At 43.4% G+C, this 22061-nt stretch overlaps 2 protein-coding genes across 3 annotated transcripts in view; both read left to right on the top strand.

Moving 5' to 3' along the window:
• The window catches only part of ENTPD3 (ectonucleoside triphosphate diphosphohydrolase 3), a 28128-nt gene extending 19542 nt beyond the window's left edge, over positions 1 to 8586 (top strand). For both annotated transcript variants that reach the window (XM_066628469.1, XM_066628468.1), the window contains 5 exons: positions 1861 to 2091; positions 4083 to 4355; positions 5207 to 5317; positions 6055 to 6192; positions 8348 to 8586. In XM_066628469.1, the coding sequence (XP_066484566.1) occupies positions 1861 to 2091; positions 4083 to 4355; positions 5207 to 5317; positions 6055 to 6192; positions 8348 to 8581 (987 nt within the window). In that variant the 3' untranslated portion in view covers positions 8582 to 8586. The remainder of the gene's footprint in view (positions 1 to 1860; positions 2092 to 4082; positions 4356 to 5206; positions 5318 to 6054; positions 6193 to 8347) is intronic.
• A 3943-nt stretch (positions 8587 to 12529) lies between these two features.
• On the top strand, positions 12530 to 21847 carry RPL14 (ribosomal protein L14). Its single transcript, XM_066630976.1, has 6 exons — positions 12530 to 12617; positions 16125 to 16226; positions 18234 to 18328; positions 19320 to 19419; positions 20664 to 20717; positions 21736 to 21847. Exons 1-6 carry the CDS (start codon positions 12615 to 12617, stop codon positions 21802 to 21804), a joined length of 423 nt encoding a protein of 140 aa, XP_066487073.1. The 5' UTR covers positions 12530 to 12614; the 3' UTR covers positions 21805 to 21847.
• Positions 21848 to 22061: the final 214 nt, after the last annotated feature.

Genomic DNA, 22061 nt, shown 5'->3' with positions numbered 1-22061 from the left:
ATCTCTCTGCTCCATTGTGCATATTTTAAAAAGTCAGAACATTTGCCCAAAGCCAAATCTTTGATCCATGCTGGAGATGCACCCTTTGTTGAACTTCAAGAGAATTCTGGCTCCCCATACACAATGCTAATAAGCAAAAATATCTGAGAATCACACACACCCTTTCAGTTTTATTTAACAGTAGTTTACCTACTATTGTGTAGTATCTTTTAGATGGACAGCTATCCAGTAGATCGGAAAGCTTGTTGATAAAGAAATCTTATTTGCCAGCTTTGGGCAGTGTATCTACTTTTTGTTAAGAGGGAAAATGATAAAAGGGTTGTGTCAACTATTCTGAATACAACTTAACACTTCACAAGTATTCTGAAAGTCGGTGACAGGCCCTATGGTTTTTACTACAATGAATTCCTATTAAAACTTAAATGACATGGAAAAACTGAGATAGCATCTGAGTAATTTGATCATGATCACGGAGTAAAACAAGTGGAACCTAAATTGTACTGTAGGAATCCCAGAGCACTCCAGTGCTTTCACAACTAAACATTTATAGGTGAGCTGCAGTTGGAAGCCTTGAAGAGGAGGAAGCTACTCACTAGAGCAGTGTTTCTCAAACTATGGGTTGGGACCCACTAGGTGGGTCGTGAACCAATTTCAGGTGGGTCCCCATTCATTTCAATATTTTCAATATATCAGACTTGATACTACCATGGTATTTGGGGAAATGTTACAGACCTGTACTTTTTACAAGCTACTATGTATATTGTTTTAACGATGTTAGTAAATGGGACTTAATCCTGGGTAGGATTGCAGTCTAGAATTGTTAAAAAAATTTCCTGCTTCATGATGTCACTTCTAGTCATGACATAACTTCCGATGGGTCCTGACAGATTCTCATTCTGAAAAGTGGGTCCCGGTGCTAAATGTGTGAGAACCACTGCACTAGAGGTCAAATATCTGAACTTGGCAGGTGCTGCCCCTTGAATTTTAACCAGTTAAATCCATGTGGCATGGAGTGAGTGTGCAGGAGCTGGATTTAACTCTGGCTAAAAGTCATGTGGTTAATATAAGGCAGCCTTGGGAACTTACTGGCACTTATCATTGCCTATTGAACAGCGTTATTGTGAAGATAAAATCCTTTCCAACTCTGCCAGTTTACTTGCACTTGTCAAACTCATGTATGTGAGCTATGGGAATTTCCCAAATAGCAATGAGGTCCAAAGATGGTGACTTGGCTAAGAGTACCTAGCAAGACTTTGGGCAGGGATTTAACCCTGTGTCTTCCACTTAAAACCCAGCAGTCTGCCATTGTGTGTTAAGATCCCAGTTTACTCTAGTGCAGAGCTGGAAAGGGGTTGGAACCCCAGAAAAGACAACATGTGGTTTGGTGTGAATTCTGTCACTCTGCTCCAATCTGTGACACAGTGTCTCTGTACTTTTTCATTTCTGTCCATTGTATTTTGCATCTTCGAAAGACTATTCTAACCTGCAAGACTCCCACAGACACAATCTAGGGAAAACTTTTTGTCAGGGATCTGAGAGCGATTTCATGATACCCTTTTAAGCTGAAAAGAGAGTATAGGCATGCCCCCTTATCTGTGAGGGTTCCGTTCTGGAATCCCCTATGGATAGCTGAAACCATGGTTATGGGTGAACGCCCATCCCCGCAGTCTCAACCCTCCGGAGGCAAGTGGAGCTCTCCTTGCCTCCAGAGGGGGTACACATGGGAGGTGCATGTGTCAGGGCCCCTGCGTACCCAATCCGCAGATATGGGATCTGCAGATACGGGAGCCCCTCTGTACTTGAGAGAACAGAATAATTTCACAGCAGATGAGACTTCAAATCTGCCATCTTTGCTTCTAGAAAAATATTTGGACTGCTTGGGTTCATCCCCATGGAGCGGAGACTACAGGTGCACTTGATTTAGGAGGGGCTTCCACCCAAATATCATTCATCCCTGAAGAAACCACCAAAAATTCTAACTACACTCGACAGGTGGAACTGTATGGTTACAAATACAGTGTGTACACCCATAGCTTCCAGTGTTATGGGAAAGACGAAGCAGAGAAAAAACTCCTCGCATCGATGCTGCAGGTATGATCAAGGAAATATGAAGACCTGTTAAGACCTAACTAAATACTGCCTGCATTTGGTTATTTTAAAATGCCAGGGGACCAGGTGCCTTACTCCCTGCACCCACTGGGGCACTTCTCAGAGGGAGTTGTTGTCTGATCTTGTCTGCGCTGCAGCGTCATCCAAATGACGGCTAGTGAGAGTACTGAAACTCATTCATGCAGCCAGACTGGGTGATCCTAGTGCTGGATCAGCATAAAAAGAGCAAATATGACCCAATGCTGCAAATGGACTGGATAACTGGAAAGTATCTGTGAAATAGATAAGAATGTAAGAAGAGCCAGGCTGGATCAGACCAAAGGCCTGTGTGGTCCAGTTTCTCAGATGTCACTGAGTAGACAGGCAAATTGCCCTCTCCCTTGCAAATGGATTTCAGATGCACACTGCCTCTGAACCTGGAGGTAGCATATAGCCATCATGACGTAACCAATCATAGGCTTGTCCTCTCAATTTTTCTCGTCTCCTGCTAGCGTCACCCAAGGTAGTAATAGGGAGTTAATTGCTGCATAACTATCTGAGGGCACGCACTTAGCATATAACGCATCAGGAGTGTTAATTTTTGTCCCACTCCTTCAAGGGACATCGCTCGAACACTACTTCATACTGTATATGGCAACCCAACTACTACAGTTTTCCAGTAGCATTTCCCATAGCAAGTATATAAATACGAAGGGATTCCCAAGCTTGGATTGTATGTGGAATCCCAAAGTTCAGAACCTCCAAGAAGTAGTATTGTAGGGTGAAGTGCCCTGTAGTCACTGACTAGAAGGGAAAATTGATAGACGAGAAGAGGGAACAAGGTGGTGGAATGGCTATATGTACCTGGGCTTCTATGTAAAGCAGAATGGCAGTGGAGGGCCTGGGACGGGGGCAGGGAGGTCAAAAGCCCCAGGTACCACATTCATGGGACTCTTGGGGGTAGCACCACCACACCAGCCCTGCCACTGCTGCCTCCACCTGCAGCACCACCTCCTCCGCCCTCCGGAGCTGTTCTGGGGGCAAGCAAAGCTCTGCGCAGTGTGCAGGACTGCTGGAAAGCCTTCTGAGGCTTCCACCATGGTCTTAAACAGTACTTCCAGTTTCCCAGAAGTACTGTTTACGACTGCAACGGAAGCTTCAGAAGGCTTTCTGAGTGGTCCTGCAAGCCATGCAAGGATCCATGGAGATGGGTAGGGTCTTGGGGGAGGAGGGATGGCATGATGCAGGGGGGGCAGCATTGTGAACCTGCACCCCAGGGCGCAACAGGGGCCAGGTCCATAACTGCAGAATGGTCCTCAATGTTTAAGGAAGCATCTGAAGATAGAATGAAGATATCTTCATGTTTCAGCTGTCATAGACCCGTTCCACACTTGCTCCTTTGGAGTACAGAAAATGTCATGTTTTTAGTGTAGAGTATACCGATTTTTGACTGTATCCCATTTACTTTGAATATATACTTGGATGGAGTTTCAAAAATGTGATGCATAGAATTGAATACGGCTGGGTACGAAATTGTTCAAACCTCCCCCCCCCCATTCTAAACATCCTTACTTAAAAGTAAGCCCCACTGGACTTACTGGTTTCACTTACTTTTCAAATAACTTGAAAAAAAAGTTGCATAGCTTGAAGCATGTAAATGACCTTACAGATCAGGTGGGAGAAAATGGTGATAATGAAATAAAAATAATAACAACCCTTTCTGCACTTCTCATTTATGTAAACAACAACCCCCCCCCCCCAAAATGTACAAACAAAGGAGACAAAAGGAACAGACATGCATCAAAGGTGTATGCTTAACCATTCTCTTGCCATTATCCCTCTGCCCAGCTGCTTCCTCCATGCTGGGATTTCAGGACCATTTCTGTGCTGGGAAAATACAAAAATATACAGTTAAGTATCACTTAAGTAGTATGTTAATGCCTATCTAGATAATTCCTAAGTAATGAAATCCATTCTGTTTTGTTAACCTTCAGAGCTCAAATGAGAAATCCAGGATCAAAAATCCCTGCTACCCTCGGAATTATGAAACTGTCTTAACAATGGAATACTTGTATGGAAGCTTCTGCACAGAATTTATAAGACCTGAGAACTACAACCCAAGCCAGACAGTAAATGTGATAGGAACTGGGGATCCAGCTCTCTGCAGAGAGTCTGTGTCTGTATTATTTAATTTCACAGCTTGCCAAGGCAGGGAGGATTGTTCATTTAATGGAATCTTCCAGCCAAAGGTTAAAGGGAAGTTTGTGGTAAGTTGAATTTATCTGCTTCTTAGTATGCCAATGTTTTCCTTGTCTTCTGGTTTTCTCTGATTTTAGTTGTTTAGGTTATTTGAATGGTTTTGGCTTGTAACCTAAGTTTAGTTATCTGGTTCCCATAAATCCTATTGAATTTATGGCCCAATCCTATGCTGGCTAGCGCCGGCAAAAAACACACTCACGTGGTCATGAACATGCTGTCAAGCACCGGCAGCAAGACCTGCACTGGGAGACCTCTGCTGGCACTGGAATTGCACCTGCTGGTTGGAGTAAGGTGGCAAGTGGCAAGGGAGGGCAGAATGGGAGTGTCAAGGAGGTGTGACTGGGTGGGGGGGATGGCGGCCCAGGGGGTGGTTCCAGCCTGGAGGGGTGAAGATCGCAGCAGAGGCTGCTGTCACATCCTATCCCCCTTCCTGGCCCTTGAAGTCCTACATGGGTGGCTAAATAGCTGGCAGAGATCTGAGTAGACACATGTGGCTGCCTAGGCCTGACACAGGGTAAGGGAACCAGTGTTCCCTTACCCTGAGGAGACCTCTGGCCGCCTCCTTGGTCCCGTGAGATACAGCAGTGGCTGTTTCGGCATTGCTGTACCGCGAGGCAGTAGCCTGCATAGGACTGGGCTGCCCATTAGTCATAACTTAGGATACAACCCTTGTATTTTATTTCAGTTATGTTTATTATTTGCTTCTAAGCCACCTTGAAGACCAATTGGTGGATAATTCAGCTATAATTGTTTTAAAAGTTAACTAATAAGTCTGCAGGCATAATGTTAGTTTGTTGGAATGTCTTCACACTTAGAATCATAAATGCAAGAGACCTTTCATCTTTGTTTTCATTCATAGGCCTTTTCGGGATTTTATTATACAGTCAATGCGTTGAATTTAACTGGGCAGTTTTCACTGGCTGATTTTAATTCAAGCATGTGGTCCTTCTGTGCACAGAACTGGGACCAGGTCTGTATCGATCTTTGTTAATTGTAAAAAAGGGAAATAGCAACAAAAGATATTTCTCACATCTGAATTATAACTGTTGTGATGCAATTTTTTCGCTCTAAAATTTATTAAAAGATTAAAATCCTTATTAATAAAAGATGTCATCTCATATATTAAGCATATAGGTGGGGCCCCCAAAGGACAATCTTAATGCATGTATTTTTGTTTTGACACATAAATTTTGATTATTTCTGTAATCCAGCAACAGGAAGATAAAACTTTAATCTTTCCTTCTACTCGAACACTGATTTATGCTCGTTTCCTATTCCCTAAGTCTTTTGGGCTACACAGATATGTACTAGTTTATGTATAGAAACAGGTCAACCTGTCTTTCCCTCACTAGGATTCTGTCTCAATAGTGTTCTTCACACATCTGTCCACCTGGATACAAGAACTGTTAGTGTTTACCTGTGTACAGTTATTTGCATGTTCCATTCAGTGCAGGTACATTCTGTGAACCACACACCCAGATTGTGGATATGTAAAAATGAACCCAGGTACAAGTTATTATACTGGGAATTTGGCATCAGGAATTCATACAGGCATGTCATTGTTAATTCAGTGAGAAATTAATTTAGGGCACAATCCTAACCAGGTCTATTCAGAAGTAAGTCCTATTTTGTTCAATGGGGCTTACTCTCAGGAAAATGTGGTTAGCATTGCAGCCTTAGTTTCATACATCCATTTTTGTTTTTCAGCTTCCATTTATACTACCTAAATTTGATGAAACATACGCAAGATCTTACTGCTTTTCAGCAAACTACATCTATTACCTGCTCGTACATGGGTATAAGTTCAATGCAGAGACTTGGCCTCAGATACACTTTCAGAAAGAGGTAAGTTAAATTCCTGCCTCTCCCACCCACAAAGATACAATGGAAATCTTGCCAAGATAAAACCAGTTAAATTAAAATAAGCCTCCTGTCAAAATACATAAATACAGCCAGGAGCAGACTTTACCACAAGCAAAGATGGCCTAAGCCAGGAGCAATGACAAGTGGCAAATCTGGGGCTTATTTCTTTATTTTTTGCATTTTAATACTGTCCTTCCTCAAGGAGCTCAGGATGTTGTACATGGTTCCTTCTCTCCTTTTGTCCTCACAACAACCCTTGAGGTAGGTTAAGCTAAGAGACAGTGACTGGGCCAAGGTCACCCAGGAAGTTTCATGGATGAACGAGGATTTGAACCTGGATTTTACAAGTTCAACTCCAGAACCACAACACTCTCCTGACTCCCATTCATTCACTGAATGTTCATTCATTCTAATATTATTTATTATTAGATCTAATATTAGAATTCTAGAATCTAATATTCTAATCTAATATTCTAATTAGAATATTAGAATCTAATATTAGAATTCATTCACTGTGAATGAACACATAGTGTTCTTGTACAGCTCCCATTCAGTCCTGGTGGATTGTATACCATGAGTGAGTGAGTGAGGGCCAAATCCTATCCAACTTTCCTGCACCGGTGCAGCTGTGCCCATGGTGCACGCACTGCATCCTGTGGCAGGGGACAGACATGGAGACCTCCTCCAGGTAAGGGAATGGTTGTTCCCTTTCCTTAGGGCTGCATTGTGGCTGCAGTGGCACTGGAAAGTTGGATAGGATTGGGCCCTGAGTGAGCGAGGAGCACATGCGGGCAGGGGAGGGGTTACCATTTCAATTTTTTGCATTGGCCACCAAAATGTCTTGGGCAGGCTCTGATCATGAAGAGATGTGTAAAGCAGTCACACTGAGCAGCAGACTTCAGTTGCCATTTTCCTGCCTCCAATTTCCCTCTGTGTGTTGCTAAAAAAATCATCAGGGGAAAAAGTCATCAGGAAGCATATCATTTTGGTTTTTCATTCCAGGTGTGAAAATATTTATGGGCCCATTTTTGACATTTCTCTCACACAGGGCCTCTGACAAGAACTTTATGAGGATACAAAGTCTCTTTTGGACCCCTTCCCTTCTCCATTGGATCATAATTTTATGCAATCATTGGATCATAATTTTTACAAATTACAATATATAAACTATGTAGGCTTACACGAAATGTGAACGCTAGTCTTCACACAATATATGCAAACATTTTCTGAGATCTCAGGAAATTTGCAGTGTTCTTCCTTTGGCTCCCAGGCCCCTTTTTGAGCCCAGGCCTAGGTATGATGTACACCCTGCACACCCTGTCTCAAGGACCCTGCTCTCACAATGTGGGAGCCACTGCAGTGCAGCTTCTTTTTGGTAGGTGAAGTGAATGTCACATTCCCACAGTCCATACTGTGGCTCTTACTCGCCTGTGTGCTGCCTGTTTAAGAAGGGATGAGGCTGGGAGAAGAAGGAGCTACTTTGCAGACTCTTCTCTTGTGGTCTAGGAGTTCAGCAGCATCTTTGTGGTGCAGGAAACAGTAGCACACTCTTGGAAGTGCCCTCAAAACCAGTCTTGAGTTCTGATGCAATCCAAGACTGTGAGTTCATAAGCCAATCATCAGCAGCAATAACAGTGCCTGAATGGATTTAATGTTCCTGGGTTAAATTTTACTTAAGGTCCTATCTGCACATTTGAGTTTTGGAACAATAAGTGAACATTTGCTACTCATCACACAGAAGAACTTTCTGAACTGCCCAGCCCAGGGCAGAGTGTGTGGGTGGAAAATATTTGAGTAACTGTTTGGGGGGAATAAAATCAAATCCCAAGAAAGGAAGAAGCTGCATAGACTGGGAGCAAACAATTTTTTGGAAGCAGAAGGGCCTTTCTCCATACACAATCAGGCAATATGTACTCAAATGTTTATTCCAATTTTCCTTACAGCAGTAAACAGTTATACCAAGTATAAACAGCAGAAAACACTAGCAGAGCTGTCCCTGTTTCTCTGCACCAAGGCATCCTTAGTGCAGAGATGGGAATTGGCAAAATTTGTAGAAGTGCTAAGCAATACATATGAAATCTGATACTGTGTCTCCCAGGTTTGCTCTAACATTTATGTTCCCTTCTCTGTGTTTTAGGTTGGTAATAGCAGCATAGCCTGGTCACTGGGCTACATGCTTAGTCTCACCAATATGATTCCACCAGAGAGCGATCAAGTCTGGTTCCCCATGAATCCCTCTCTGTTTGCTGGGCTTCTTCTCTTCTTCACAGCCATGGCATTGCTGTGTCTAATCTTCTTGGTGTATTCCTGTGTTGTGACACGCATGCGAAAGAACTCCTGTCATGTTGAACATGTATTTGCTGCAGAATAAATGATCTCCCAACAAAGATCTGAATTTGTACTTAAAAAAAAAAAAAGGCAGTGTTTTAAAGATTGAGTGAAAACAAGACACTCTATGGCACAATAAGACTGCATAGCCAAACTGGGATTTGTCTTCTTCCAGAACTTGATGGTGCTTTGTAGTTTCTCTGCTGCAACTATGGGAGCAGAAAACATTTCTTCCTTCTCTGGGAAATAAGTGCAGCAAAAAAGCAATGAGGGCAAAGCAAGGAGATACACATCAAATGTTTACTTTTAACCTGCCCCAGATTTCACAGAATATTCAGCTCTTTATAATGCTTATTTAGAATGTTGTTTTTTTAGTGTGCTTATTCTAAATCACTTACTGCCAATTAGTTATCCCACTGTGCTTTTCACCTGCTGTACTCACAATCAGGGTGATTAAAGAGGGATTAAGGAATGCAATTTTCCAACTATTTCAGTGCATGTGTGACGTCCATGGAAGGCATAATAAGTTGTAAGAACTTTCATCCACTGCAATGATTGGGAGTGGGAAACCAGGACTTGGTAATTTTTTCAAATGAGTTAACAAGAAGTTCAAGTATAGCATATTAGATCTTATACATGCTGCACCAAGCCTGCTGAGACGATTGTCTGGAAAAAAACAAAACCTAGAGCTCCGATTGACCTAGAAAAGATAGAAGCTTAATTCCTTCAATATCAATCACCTTAAAAATGATTTATACAGGGTTGTTCCCTTTATTAAGAGAGAGGGCAAAAGTGTGATGCCTTTACTAGCTATGAAAGTTATGTATAGATAGCTACGTTCATTTATCAGAAAAAAAAAATCAAAAACACACAAGCTGCTAATGTCTTCATGAAGGTCATCCAAATACTGTTAAATGGAAAATCTTAAGTTCTCCAGAATTCTTCAAGAAACTGGGTTAGGCAAAACAAACAAACAATACAAAACAGAGAGTGTGTGCCAAGACATGATGTGAAGCAATTTGTTACCTGCATAACGAATCAAAGCTGATGGGAAAAACTTTCTGTCTGCTACCCAGTTATTACCCAGTGTGCCTCTGTACTTAAAAGGACAGCAACACCCCCACATACATAGCACAATAAACTAGATCAGGGGTGTCAAACTTGTTTCATACAGAGGGCCAAATAGCATTCATTATGCCAGCTGAGGGCTGGAAGTGATGTCATTAAGCAAGTCATGACCAGAAATTAGCACATAGGAATTTGGCAGAAGAGAAAATTTGCAAATCTTGATTGTATTTTCAAGATATGGCAAAGTCAACTATTGTGTGGCTGCCCTTTCAGCAATAACACCTCAGCACAGCTCGGCAGCTGATGGTGGTGCTGGGAGAGCCTGAGGGCCGGATAAAGAGGTTCTGTGGGCCACATCCAGCCCCTGGGCCTTATGTTTGACACCCCTGAACTAGATAGTTTTAAAAGGGTCACAGTATTTGATTTTCTTTCCCTTTTGCTGCTGCATACTGGTTACTTTTCAGAAACCTATATGGTAATAGCAAGACTTGACTTCTGTTATCATAACATTTAAAGTATTTAAAGGACCGCTTCCCACACATATGAAACTGCCCATCAGCTGAGACAGCCTTTCTATATGTTCCACCACTGACAGAAGTCCATTTATGTGTTGTGGGAAAGGGCCTTCTCTTTGGTGACACCCAAGTTGTGGAATTCCTCCAGGAGGAAAGGTTGGAGTTGCTTTGGGTACTCACATGGGGAGAAAAGCAGGAAATATAGTCATTAATATAAATATTGACATTTCAGCACCAGTTACAGATTTTTTTTTTTGTTCTGCTTAGCATTTGATGTATTGCTGGGATTTTGCTTTGCTGAGGTGCCCTTGCTACCATTTCTGCTGCTGTGATGGTTTTATTATCATTTTTATTTTTGATTTAGCTTTTTTTTTTTACATATCTTACTATGCAAGCAAGACTATGCAAGCCTATCTGTGGTTACCCCCAAAGTAAGCCCTGTTGAAAGCAGTGGGGCTTACTTCGGAGTAGACACATCTAGGACTGTGCCACATAAACCCATACAAGACTTCAGCCTTCACAGCACAGTCCTAAGCATGTCTACTCAGAAGTAAGCCCCACTGCTTATAAGGCCATAAGAAGGCATCCAGGCCAGATGCCATCACCACATCCTGTGGCAAGGAGTTCCACATACCAACCACATAATGAGTAAAGAAATATTTTCTTTTGTCTGTCCTAACTCTCCCAACACTCAATTTTAGTGCATGTCCCCTGGTTCTGGTGTTATGTTAGAGTGTAAAAAGCATCTCTCTATCCACTTTATCCTTCCCATGCATAATTTTGTATGTCTCAATCATGTCCCCCCTCAGGCGTCTCTTTTCTAGGCTGAAGAGGCCCAAACGCCGTAGCCTTTCCTCATAAGGAAGGTGCCCCAACCCAGTAATCATCTTAGTCGCTCTCTTTTGCACCTTTTTCATTATGTCCTTTTTGAGATGCGGCAACCAGAACTGGACACAATACTCCAGGTGTGGCCTTACCATAGATTTGTACAACGGCATTATAATATTAGCCATTTTGTTCTCAATACCTTTTCTAAAGATCCCAAGCATAGAATTGACCTTCTTCACTGCCGCCGCACATTGGGTCGACACTTTCATCGACTTGTCCACCACCACCCCAAGATCTCTCTCCTGATCTGTCACAGACAGCTCAGAACCCATCAGCCTATATGTGAAGTTTTGATTTTTTGCCCCAATGTGCATGCCTTTACACTTACTGACATTGAAGCGCATCTGCCATTTTGCTGCCCATTCTGCCAGTCTGGAGAGATCCTTCTGGAGCTCCTCACAATCACTTCTGGTCTTCATCACTCGGAAAAGTTTGGTGTTGTCTGCAAACTTAGCCACCTCACTGCTCACCCCTGTCTCCAGGTCATTTGTGAAGAAGTTGAAGAGCACCGGTCCCAGGATAGATCCTTGGGGCACACCGCTTTTCACCTCTCTCCATTGTGAAAATTGCCCATTGACACCCACTCTCTGTTTCCTGGTCTTCAACCAGTTCTCAATTCAGGAGAGGACCTGTCCTCTAATTCCCTGACTGTGGAGTTTTTTCAGTAACCTTTGGTGAGGGACTGTGTCGAACGCCTTCTGAAAGTCCAGATATATAATGTCCACGGGTTCTCCCGCATCCACATGCCTGTTGACCTTTTCAAAGAATTCTATAAGGTTCGTGAGGCAAGACTTACCCTTGCAGAAGCCATGCTGATTGTCCCTCAGCAAGGCCTGTTCGTCTGTGTGTTTTGAGATCCTATCTTTGATGAGGCATTCCACCATCTTACCCGGTATGGATGTTAGGCTGACCGGCCTATAGTTTCCCAGGTCCCCCCAGTAGAACTTACTGTAGCCCTCACTTTCCTGGGAGTAAATCCTACTGGAAGCACTGGGGCTTACTTCAGAGTAGACATGCATAGGCTGAAGTCTTATATGGGCTTACCTGGAAGGAAAGGCACAGTGCTAGGCAGGTGTGCTTTCAACAGGACTTACTCCCAGGAAAGTGAGTGCTGCAGTTACTGGCCGTCCAGTGCCAAGCACGGTTACCCAGTAGTAAGTCCTACTCAATAGTAAGCAGTGAGTTCAACGAAAGAGGACTTCGCAGCAGCCGAACACACCTGCGCCACAGCGCCGCAGCCTGGCCAGAGTCTCCCCACAGCCCGACGCTTACTACGCATGCGCCTTGAAGAGGGAGGCAGCCTGACCACGAAAAAAAGGTGAGTGGGAGAATGGCAACGACTAAGCGCATGCGCAGTGGCTATACTTTCCTCCTAAGTTCGCCACGCCCACCGAGCGAGATCCCGTGCGCATGCGCTCTTGCCTGCCCGCGCGGGTTCTCCTGGGCCGCGCGTGATTGGCTCGTTGCCGTCCATCAGTCAAAAATCTGCTCGCCTAGTCCTGCCTCTTCCTCCCTCGCGCCTGCGCAGTGAGGCTTTAGGCGAGGTACTCGGGCCGCCGCCGGAAGGAGGCCTTTCTTTTTTTGTCGGCTCGTGGAGCAGCCATCATGGTGAGTGTGAACGTGAGCGTGGCAGCGGCCTGGTCCGGGGGCGCCGCTCGGCGTGTTCTCGCGCCTCACCCCCCTCTCTCATGGAGTGGGGGCGTCCAGGGGTTGGGGGAAGGAGAGGAGGACGAGACCATGGTGGAAGGCGGGGAGGGTTGCTTGCTTAGGTTAGGTTCTTCCCGCGCCTAGAAGGGCGACAGGCGGCGCTTGTGCAGGGGCTTGTGGCGGGGAAGGGGCTTCTTCGTGGGGCGGAAGCTCTGCAGAGACGGAAGAGAGGCTGCTGGGCCTCCCCCAGAGGGTGCTAGGAAGGCTCAGGAAGCGGCCATTTGAGCCAGTCCCACCCCCACTTACCTGGGAGTAAGCCCCATTGACTATCATTGGGCTTGCTTCTTCTGAGTAGACATGCCTAGGATTGGGCTCTGAGGCTGAAAATCCTACTCACACTTACCTGGGAGTAAGCCCCGTTGGCTATAATGGGGCTTACTTCTGAGTAGACATGCATCGGATTGGGCTCTTAGTGGGTAGGGACTGATTCAAAGTCATGTTAGGTAAAACAGTGCTCCATGGTGTTGGTTTCTTGTGCAGTCAGCCCTATACATGGCTACTCAGGAGTCCAGAGAAGCTTATTCACACATAAGTGTACATAAGGCTGTAACCATAATCTTCCTCTTCCCAAGTGAAATCTCCTTTTTGGCTTATATGTTTATGAGGAATACGAAACAATACCCCCAAGTGAGCTACTCCACCAGGCTGTTGAGGGGAACCCCTAATGTTTCTTAACCAGTGGTACAAGTACCACCAGTAGTACTTGAGGTGAGGCCTGGTGGTACTTGCAGGACCCTTGGATACCTGCCACCCAGCAGTGGGACCCCTCAGTGCTTCTCAAAACAGTGATATGGGTACCACTAGTGATACTTGAGGTGGTTCTGGTGGTACTTGTGGAACCTCTAGATACTGGCAGCAAGACAACATGACAACAAACAGTGTCAGAGGCTAGGCTCAGTGGCACAGCTCCAAAGCATGCTTTTCTGTGCCCAAAAAGCCTGAGCCTCTTACTGGTGTTTGTTATGTTACATCTGCCCTCCCAACCCAGAAGCAACTGGTGATGATGTCATCGCCAGTTATTTCTGGTGGTACTTCAGGTAGGTGGAGCACGTGAAGTGGTATGGTGAGGACAAACATTGAGAAACCGTGTCCTAACTACTTTAAAGCACTTTGGGCATTTCTAAAGTGTTGAGAAATGGATGGTAAGTGTTATAGCCTCCACTTACCTGCTTTTATATGCTAATGGGTAGATGCTGGTTTTTTTGGGGCAGTCAGTGCCCTTGGGTTGTCCACTGATACTCATTGCTCTAGATCAGGGGTGCCCAAACCCCAGCCCTAGGGCCACTTGTGGCTCTCGGGGGCTCCCAATCCAACCCGCTGGGAGCCCCCAATGAGCCTCTGGCCCTCCAGAGACTTGCTGAAGCTGGTGCTGGCCCGACACAACTGCTCTCAGTGTGAGGATGACTGTTCAACCTCTCACCTGAGCTGTGGGATGAGGGCTCCCTCTACTACTTGCTGTTTCATGTCTGTGATGCAGCAGCAGCAGCAAAGGAAAGGCTGGCCTTGCTTTGTACAAGGCCTTTTATAGGCCTTGTGCTACTGTAAGACGTTCATTCATTCATATAAGTTCCATCTCAAATATATTCATTTACATAAATTTATTCAAATTTTAAATGCAAATTAGAGCCCAATCCTGTGGTCCACGCCGCACCTCTGCGGCGTGGACCACAGTCACAAACATGCCATAAGGCATGTTTGCAGGGCTTACTGCTAGGCTCCTGCCGGAACCAGCGCACAGTGCCCAAGTTCCGCTGCTCAGAGACCACCGGGCTGCGGAACAGGAAATGGGGACGTGGTCGGGGGCGTAGGGGAGGCATTCTGGGGAGAGGGGAGGCATGGTCGAGGGCTTGGGGGGCGTTCCCAGAGGCAGGGGAGAGGCGGGTCCAGGGCGCTCAGGCAGGGCTGCTCACCCTACACGACCACCTTTGCTTTAGCGGCGACCAAACAGTTGCCGCTAAAGTGAGTAGTTCCATTACGGGACTGCTTCCCTTACTCGGGGAGGGGAAGGGGACGAACATCTCCTTCTCCCGAGGAGCCTCCCATGGTAGCGCGGGAGGCTCTGGATCCAGCGGGAGCCCTTTGTGTAGCCACCGGGTCCTGCAGCTCCGGGCAGCTCCGGATTGGGCTGTTAGTTCTTTTTTTCCTGGCCCCCGACTGGTCAGAGAGATGATATGGCCCTCCGGCAAAAATGTTTGGACACCCCTACTCTAGATCAGCATTTCCCTGGGGCTTCTTGAGACCCCTTCAGGGGCTTCATGAGCACACTATAAGTGGTCGACCCCTGCCAGGTTTCCTTGTCCATCTCACCTGCCTGATCTGTTCGTGGCTCTCCTTCCTCATCCCCCCCCCCCGTTCTGGCTCTTCACTGGTATTTGGCTTTGGACTCAGCAGTGTGCCACTCCATGCGTGTGCCAACGATGAAGTGTCCTCCAAGAACTTTTTAGGAGCGTAAAGGGCTCTGGAGACCAAAACGTTTGTGAACCACTGCTCTAGACTGTTGGTCACTCTCTTTTTCTTTCTCCTACTGCCTCCTCCCGTGGGTTAGTGGTCATATTTATTTTAGCAAATAAGGGCATAATTAATGCCACTAAATCATTTGATAGCCATGCCTCATTCTGTCACCTCAGTTCCCTGGGCAGCTGTAATCATTTTTGGCTTTGGGAAGAGACTGTAGTTCAATGGAAGAGCCCATGCTTTGCTTTTGAAAGGCCCCACTTTCCATTCCCCCCTTCTTCAGGTAGAGATCAGATAATAATAATAATAACTAGGTATTTATATACCGCCTTTCTGGTCATCAGATTACTCCTCTGACTTTATTCAAGGCGGTTTACATAGGCAGGCGTTTCTAAATCCCTCAAGGGGATTTTTACAATCATAAAGGTTCTCTCTTTCAAGAACCAACAACATTTCAGAATGGATGTTCCTGGTTTGGTCTCACTTCTGGCCTCCAGTTCTCCCAGGCAGGCTGACAAGCAGCACCATCTCTCACATGAAGGGCAGCCAAGACACTTCTTGCCCACACCAAGAGCAGGTGAAATCACTCAGCTCAGCTTGTCAGCTGCTTCAAGGTCTCGCCATTCTCAGCCCCTCAGGGAGCTGCCAGCGTCCTCGAACTGGCAACCTTCTGGTGTTATCTTTGGGCTAACGGAGGCTCTACCCTCTAGACCAAGCCTCCTGCAAGAATCTTTACTTGATACCCTGGGGAATCACTTCCTGTCAGCATTGACCCTAGTGGACTAATGGCTTGACTCATAAGGTGACTTCATATGTTCAACTTCCCATTTCAAGTAGCGTTGGGCAATGCTTTTTCAACCCCATTCTGTGATTGTGCTGTGCTAAGAGTTCTTAAATGTGAAAAACTAAATACTGTGTGGTTTGACTAATTAAACAATGCTCTGTCCCATTCAGGTGTTCAAACGCTATGTTGAGATTGGCCGAGTTGCCTATGTTTCCTTTGGACCACATGCGGGCAAGCTGGTAGCCATTGTGGATGTTATTGATCAGAACAGGGTAAGTATGAATGCTTGGTATATGCTTTTAATGACTAGTAAAGAAGCTACCATTCTTCTGTTTCAGTCAGTTGTTTGACTAATTTTAAATAGTCTGTGTATTTGTATCCTTGAAATATACCAGTTCTGGTGATCTGATAATACGCCAAATGTTCTCCTTTTTTTAAACAGCTAAAACCAACCTGTTTTTTTAGTTTGCTTCTGTTATAGTAGTATAGCTGTCTTTTTCTAAGCATATTTTCTGACATTAAGGGAATGCCTACAGTTTTTTGGGTTTGATTGTATAATATAGGTAGACTTGCAGAAAAACATACAAAGCAATCATTTTCTTCTTTCTAATGAACTTCTTGTGTAGTCTGCCCTGTCCCACTACCTCAGATGACTTTCTCAAGCTTGTTTTGCAAATGAAAGAGAGAGAGAATGGATGTCTCGCTTTATTAGATGTTTAGTTGAGTGGTTATTAATATTAAAATATGCATATACTTATTTCTGCCATTGGATGTTTATATCTGAAGAACAGAGATAGAAAAGATAGATACCTGGTTTTCTAGAAGACTTTCTTATTTATTTGTATCTTCCCTTTTCTCTCTTGCAAGGGAAATGGCAGACAACATATTAACCCTTTTCTGCCCAGCCCACAGGTGTAACCATTTGATCCTTGTTACTTATATGCAGTGTTGATCAGAAATGGCTTAAAATAACTCAAAATTCAATAATTTGACAAAAAATGCATTAAATAGTATTAGAAAACAATATTAAAAACAGCATAACTAAGGGGAAATAGTCATATCCATATAAAATCAAGCTCCAGGGCTAAATGTAATAGTGGAAGTGATGGAATCTGCCTTATGCTCAGTCTTAACAGTACAGTTGCAACCTAATAAAAATAGATGCCTTAATTGCGTGTGTACTGGCGTGTAAAGGGAGGGAAATTACACATAATAATGCAGGTACATTATCTACAATATATTAATAGTCCCCTATGAGGGAAACATATTGTTCAGACTGAGTCTTGCATCCAGGGGCAAGCAGTTCCATAATGTGGATGCTACTATAGAGAGCCTGTCTTCTGCCAGATTCATCTCTGTGAAAAGTAGGACTTGTCGGAAGACCCTCTCAGGAAGCTGGAAGTTTCCTACAGGGGAAGGCAGTCCTTTAAGTACTCAGATGCAAAATTGTTTCTTGCTTTAAAGATCAAAATCTGCACCTTCAGTTGTGCCCAATAACAGACCAGCAATGAATGTAGTTGATAAGCAGAGGCATGATGCCCTCACAACACCTCATGTTGACCAACAATTGTGCAGCAGGATTCTGCACTTGTTATAATTTCTGAGTTGTCTTCAAGAGCATCCACACATTGAGTGCATTGCAGCAATTCAAATGCAAGGTAATCTGTGGACACCTATAGTTGAATCTGATTCAAGAAATGATGCAGTTAGTGCACCAGCCTAAGCAGAGCTAAAGAGGGCTACAGCTGATATTTGGGCAGTTGAATCCATTTCTAAACTATTGATTTGCTCCTTCAAGGACAGTGCAACACTACCTAGAGTAGATTAACATTCCATAACCCAGTTTGCAGATCCACCAACTAATAGCATCTCTGTCTTGCCCAGATTTAATTTGTTCATCTCATCTGGTCCACAACCAACTCTAGATAGTGGTCAGAACTTCTGTAACCTCCCTAGCACTAGATGGCATGGTGATACAGATCTGGGTGTCATCCACTTACTGGTGACACCTGATGCCCTTCCTCAGCAATTTCATGGAAAAACATCATTTTCTTTATTTTTTTTTGCAGACACTAGGAATCATTAAGGGAAAGATGGAGCTGGTGGTGGTGGGGATTAATGAATTTGACTTTTCCAGTTCAAAATTTTATCCTAATGGTTGAAATTTAAACTGGCTCAGGTTTACTTGTAGGCTGATTTAGAATAATTGTGCTGCATTTCCATGAGTTTATTTTAAGGTGTACCTTGAGAACTAATCTACTCATTGTTCTCCCTCCTAGGCACTAGTAGATGGTCCCTGCACTGGTGTCAGAAGGCAGGCTATGCCCTTCAAGTGTATGCAGCTAACTGACTTCGTTCTCAAGTTCCCTCACAGGTTGGTTATCCTAAGAGTCAAAAACGTCTCTGTATGGAAACGGCTTGTATTATTGCCACTTTAGATATGGTTTGTCAAAGTTGAAAGCTTTTGTTGGTGATGTTTCACTGGCAGGAAGTTTCACTGCATTGTAGATTATCCGTGATAAGATTTTCATGGATCCAGAATTAAAAATAATGGAATGTTTTACAAAATAAGAGGAATAGATGTGTCCTTCATGGAGCCCATGGTGTCAACCTCAAGACTATTCTGTCATAATTTTTGCTTTGTACTTTCATTGTTCAAAGCAAAGATATATGAATGGATCAGTTTAGAATTAATGTGTCATCCAAACTGTGGGTAGCATATGAGTCCATGGAAGCCTGCAGGCTAAATGTGGTCTGAACTATCTGCTTATGCTAAAATTTGGACTGAAAGTCTCAGTTTGATAAGAAACCCTGCCTTGCTACAGTGAATCTGAACATTTCTGATAGCTCTGCAGTGTTTTATGGTTCTTGAAAGTGCTCCCTAGTCCTGCTAGCATGATTGGGTCATGTCTGTGCTGGAGTTATTGCGTGACACAATCTTGGGTGCTAGGGTGGTAATTAATGAAGAATTTGTAATTTGTAACCTTAACCTTTTGCTCAACAAGGAAAAATTATTGTCCATTCCAGTCTCTTTCAAACTTCACAAGATGATATTTCTAAGGGGTCAGTGTCTTTCGCCACCATAAAAGGTTGCTGAATCACAGTAGTATTGCTCTTAAGAGTGCTGATGATTCTCGCAATTTTGAAAACTTACAACTTACACAATAGACTATTTGGGAAGGGGGAGAGTGACTTGCTGCCAACCTTCCTCCTTGGCTTAAAGTATAACTTTAGAGTCCCCTAGGCACTGAAATAGAAAAATACATTGTAGAATATTTTCCACAAGTGTAGCAAGTGATTCATTTTAAAATGAAAGTTGAGATTTCATTACAGTAACCGATTTGTGTGTGTTTTGTTTAACCCAGTGCTCGTCAAAAGTGTGTGCGAACTGCTTGGGAGAAGGCAGATGTTAACGAGAAGTGGAAAGCCACAAGATGGGCGCAAAAGATTGAGGCAAGGCAGAAGGTATGTTTTCAGAATAATAATATGCGGTATTTTGCTGAACAAAATTGGTATGCTTTAGCTAAATATTTGGATTACTTTTCCTCCTTTTCGGGCCAGGCAGTTTACAGTTGGTAAACCACGGCTGTTTAAATTGAAACCATCCTTGGGGAAAAAAAAATGCAATCACCCTCGCAGATGAATGAGCAGAAAAACTAAAATTCAGGTGACAGACCATTAAAAACTGAATGTGCTTAGAGGTCTAAATGAATAAAAATTTATCTGGTGCCAAAAGGATATAGAGTTCCGCACCAGGTAGGCTTCCTTAGGGTACATTTTCCAATGCCAAGTTCTATCCAGGATCACCACCTGTGCTTCAAGTCTATGGTGAATGCTTAGGACTATCTTTAATAGCAGTGGTACCAATAGGTTTGTATTTCTGTAGCTACAATCATCCAGTTGTCCCCATTTGCTCTCTAAAAGTCCAGTGGCCCCGTGATGCTAATGTTCAGAACTTCAGCACTGCATCAATGCCACATGCTTAGGGCCACATTAATACTCTTTTGGCTCCAGCTCACAGAGCTGTAGAGAGCCATGCTCTCCCTCTCCATATGTGCACTGTTCTAAAAACTTTGCGTGCCTCAGCAATATCACACAGGAGTGCGATATTATAGGCACATGTATTATAGGCACAGGGGTATGAACACCAGCTTTTGTAGCATCATGAGCATTGAAACAAGGTATTTACAAGTTGTTGAAAATGTGCTATAAATAGTAAAAAACTGCAAGCCTTAATCAAGTGATCCATAGATTTAATCGACGCAAGCTATAGTTGCTTGGTAGTGAGGGCAGATGTGAACTGGTAGAACTAAGACTGAAGGGACTGCATCCGTTTTTGAAAGCCATTTCAACTCTATAGTGTTAAATGTAGTAAATATGAAAATGGCCATCTTTCTCTCTAGTGCTGAATATCTTTTGTTAAAGCAGCTTTCAAAAGCCACGTATGTAAAGGTTTTGGTAATAGAACATACCTGACATCTATATATTATGTGCATGGTCAATTAACAATTAAAATGTTGATTGGCAGGATAGCCCTAGCTACTTTTCATCTTGTAAAGTATTTCCAGGAGGTAAATTAGTAGGGATGGATGACTACTTTGTCTAGCTGAAAACAATTTGAGTGCTTTAGCCAAGATCTGTGTTACTTTGTAAGAGTGCTTGGGTTTCTAACAGATTTTGTCTAACTTGAAAAAAAAATATTTTCACAGAAAGCCAAAATGTCTGATTTTGATCGTTACAAGGTCATGAAGGCCAAGAAAATGGTATGTAAATTGTTTGTAACCTGAATTCTGCTGTTTATCCTATACATCATCAACAGTGCACAGATGCTGATAGCTTAGCTTTATGTCCAGATGCTCATCTTTGCACTTTTGAGTGCTTTCTAATGGATGATTAGCACTGATTGTCACAGTTACTTGCTGTGTTGTGTGAGCAACCACATGTGCCTGCTGTTGCGTGGAGGAATAGAAGTATGAATAGACCTTTATGTGGATGTAGTGAATAAAGCATGTGAATAAAGCATCAACTGCATCATAGAAGTTGCTGCGACCATATTTTATGCAGCCCAGTTGATGGTTTTGTTCTGGGAACAAGTTATACTAAGCAGCTCCTTCCTTTCCAAATGAAGGAAATGAAATGAGGTACTCATTGCTTGAATTTTTTACAGCTTGATGCATGAGGTTTGACTTTGGCTGAGAGAAATTGGTTTAATGCCTTATTAGTCCTTAAGGTATTTTGTATTTCCAGCTCTAAATGAGCTTTTGTGATCTAGCCATTGGTGCATTGGAACTGAAATCTCTTCTGGAGGCAGTAAATAAAATGTTTGCTAAACACTGAGCATTTTAAAATGTCAGTTTTCAGTCTCTCTGCTGTTGCACCTGCCTCGACCAACCTGTCAGTTTCAAATTAGTAGGGCATCTGTTATGTTTTTAAGGCACTACATAAGAGGAAGCTTTGCATAATATAAAGTATGTATCCTTGAGCTTGAGCATTTTGTAACTTCATGTTCTGTCAATCTGGATATAATTGAGCTTGATCTCTTGAGCCAGAGAGAGAGAGAGAGAGAGAGAGAGAGAGAGAGAGAGAGAGAGAGCTCAAAGCTTATTAAGGTATAAAATGAAAGATGAAATTCTTTATCCTAAGTATCCTCAGCCTTGGATGCAGTACATTTTAATCCAGCTGTATATATGTGAGCAAGTGTTAAGGATCATTAAAAATGTTGTTGGAAATAGAACATTTTGTTAGTTTTGCTTATAACTATACAATCTTTCTTTGTTACAGAGAAACAGGATAATCAAACATGAAGTAAAGAAGCTTCAAAAGGCTGCTGCTCCTCCCAAAAAAGCATAAATTGTTTGCAGTCAAATAAAACTTCAGTTTCATATGCACCTAGCATGAATTTGCGAGCTGCCTGTTTTGTAATTGCTCTCACTGTACGACTTAGAAGAACTGAATACTTTTAGGACTATTGATACTATTTAATGCGGATCTGAGGTAGTGACAAATAACTGATTGGTGTATCATTTGTTACTACTAAGGCTTCTATGTATTTTTGGCTGACTGTTGGCCAAAATGTCTTGTTCATACTTAACATCCTTTGGTATATT

Source organism: Tiliqua scincoides, chromosome 5, assembly GCF_035046505.1.
Source record: "Tiliqua scincoides isolate rTilSci1 chromosome 5, rTilSci1.hap2, whole genome shotgun sequence".
Lineage (NCBI taxonomy): Eukaryota > Metazoa > Chordata > Lepidosauria > Squamata > Scincidae > Tiliqua > Tiliqua scincoides.
Note: the sequence above shows the minus strand (reverse complement) of the source record. Positions and strands in the feature narration are given on the sequence as shown.

Excerpts from the sequence above, each read along its gene's own strand:
- RPL14 (XM_066630976.1), top strand. Across the intron at positions 18,329-19,319 it reads GTTCTCAAGTTCCCTCACAG|TGCTCGTCAAAAGTGTGTGC; the intron begins GTTGGTTATCCT and ends TGTTTAACCCAG. Across the intron at positions 19,420-20,663 it reads AGATTGAGGCAAGGCAGAAG|AAAGCCAAAATGTCTGATTT; the intron begins GTATGTTTTCAG and ends ATATTTTCACAG.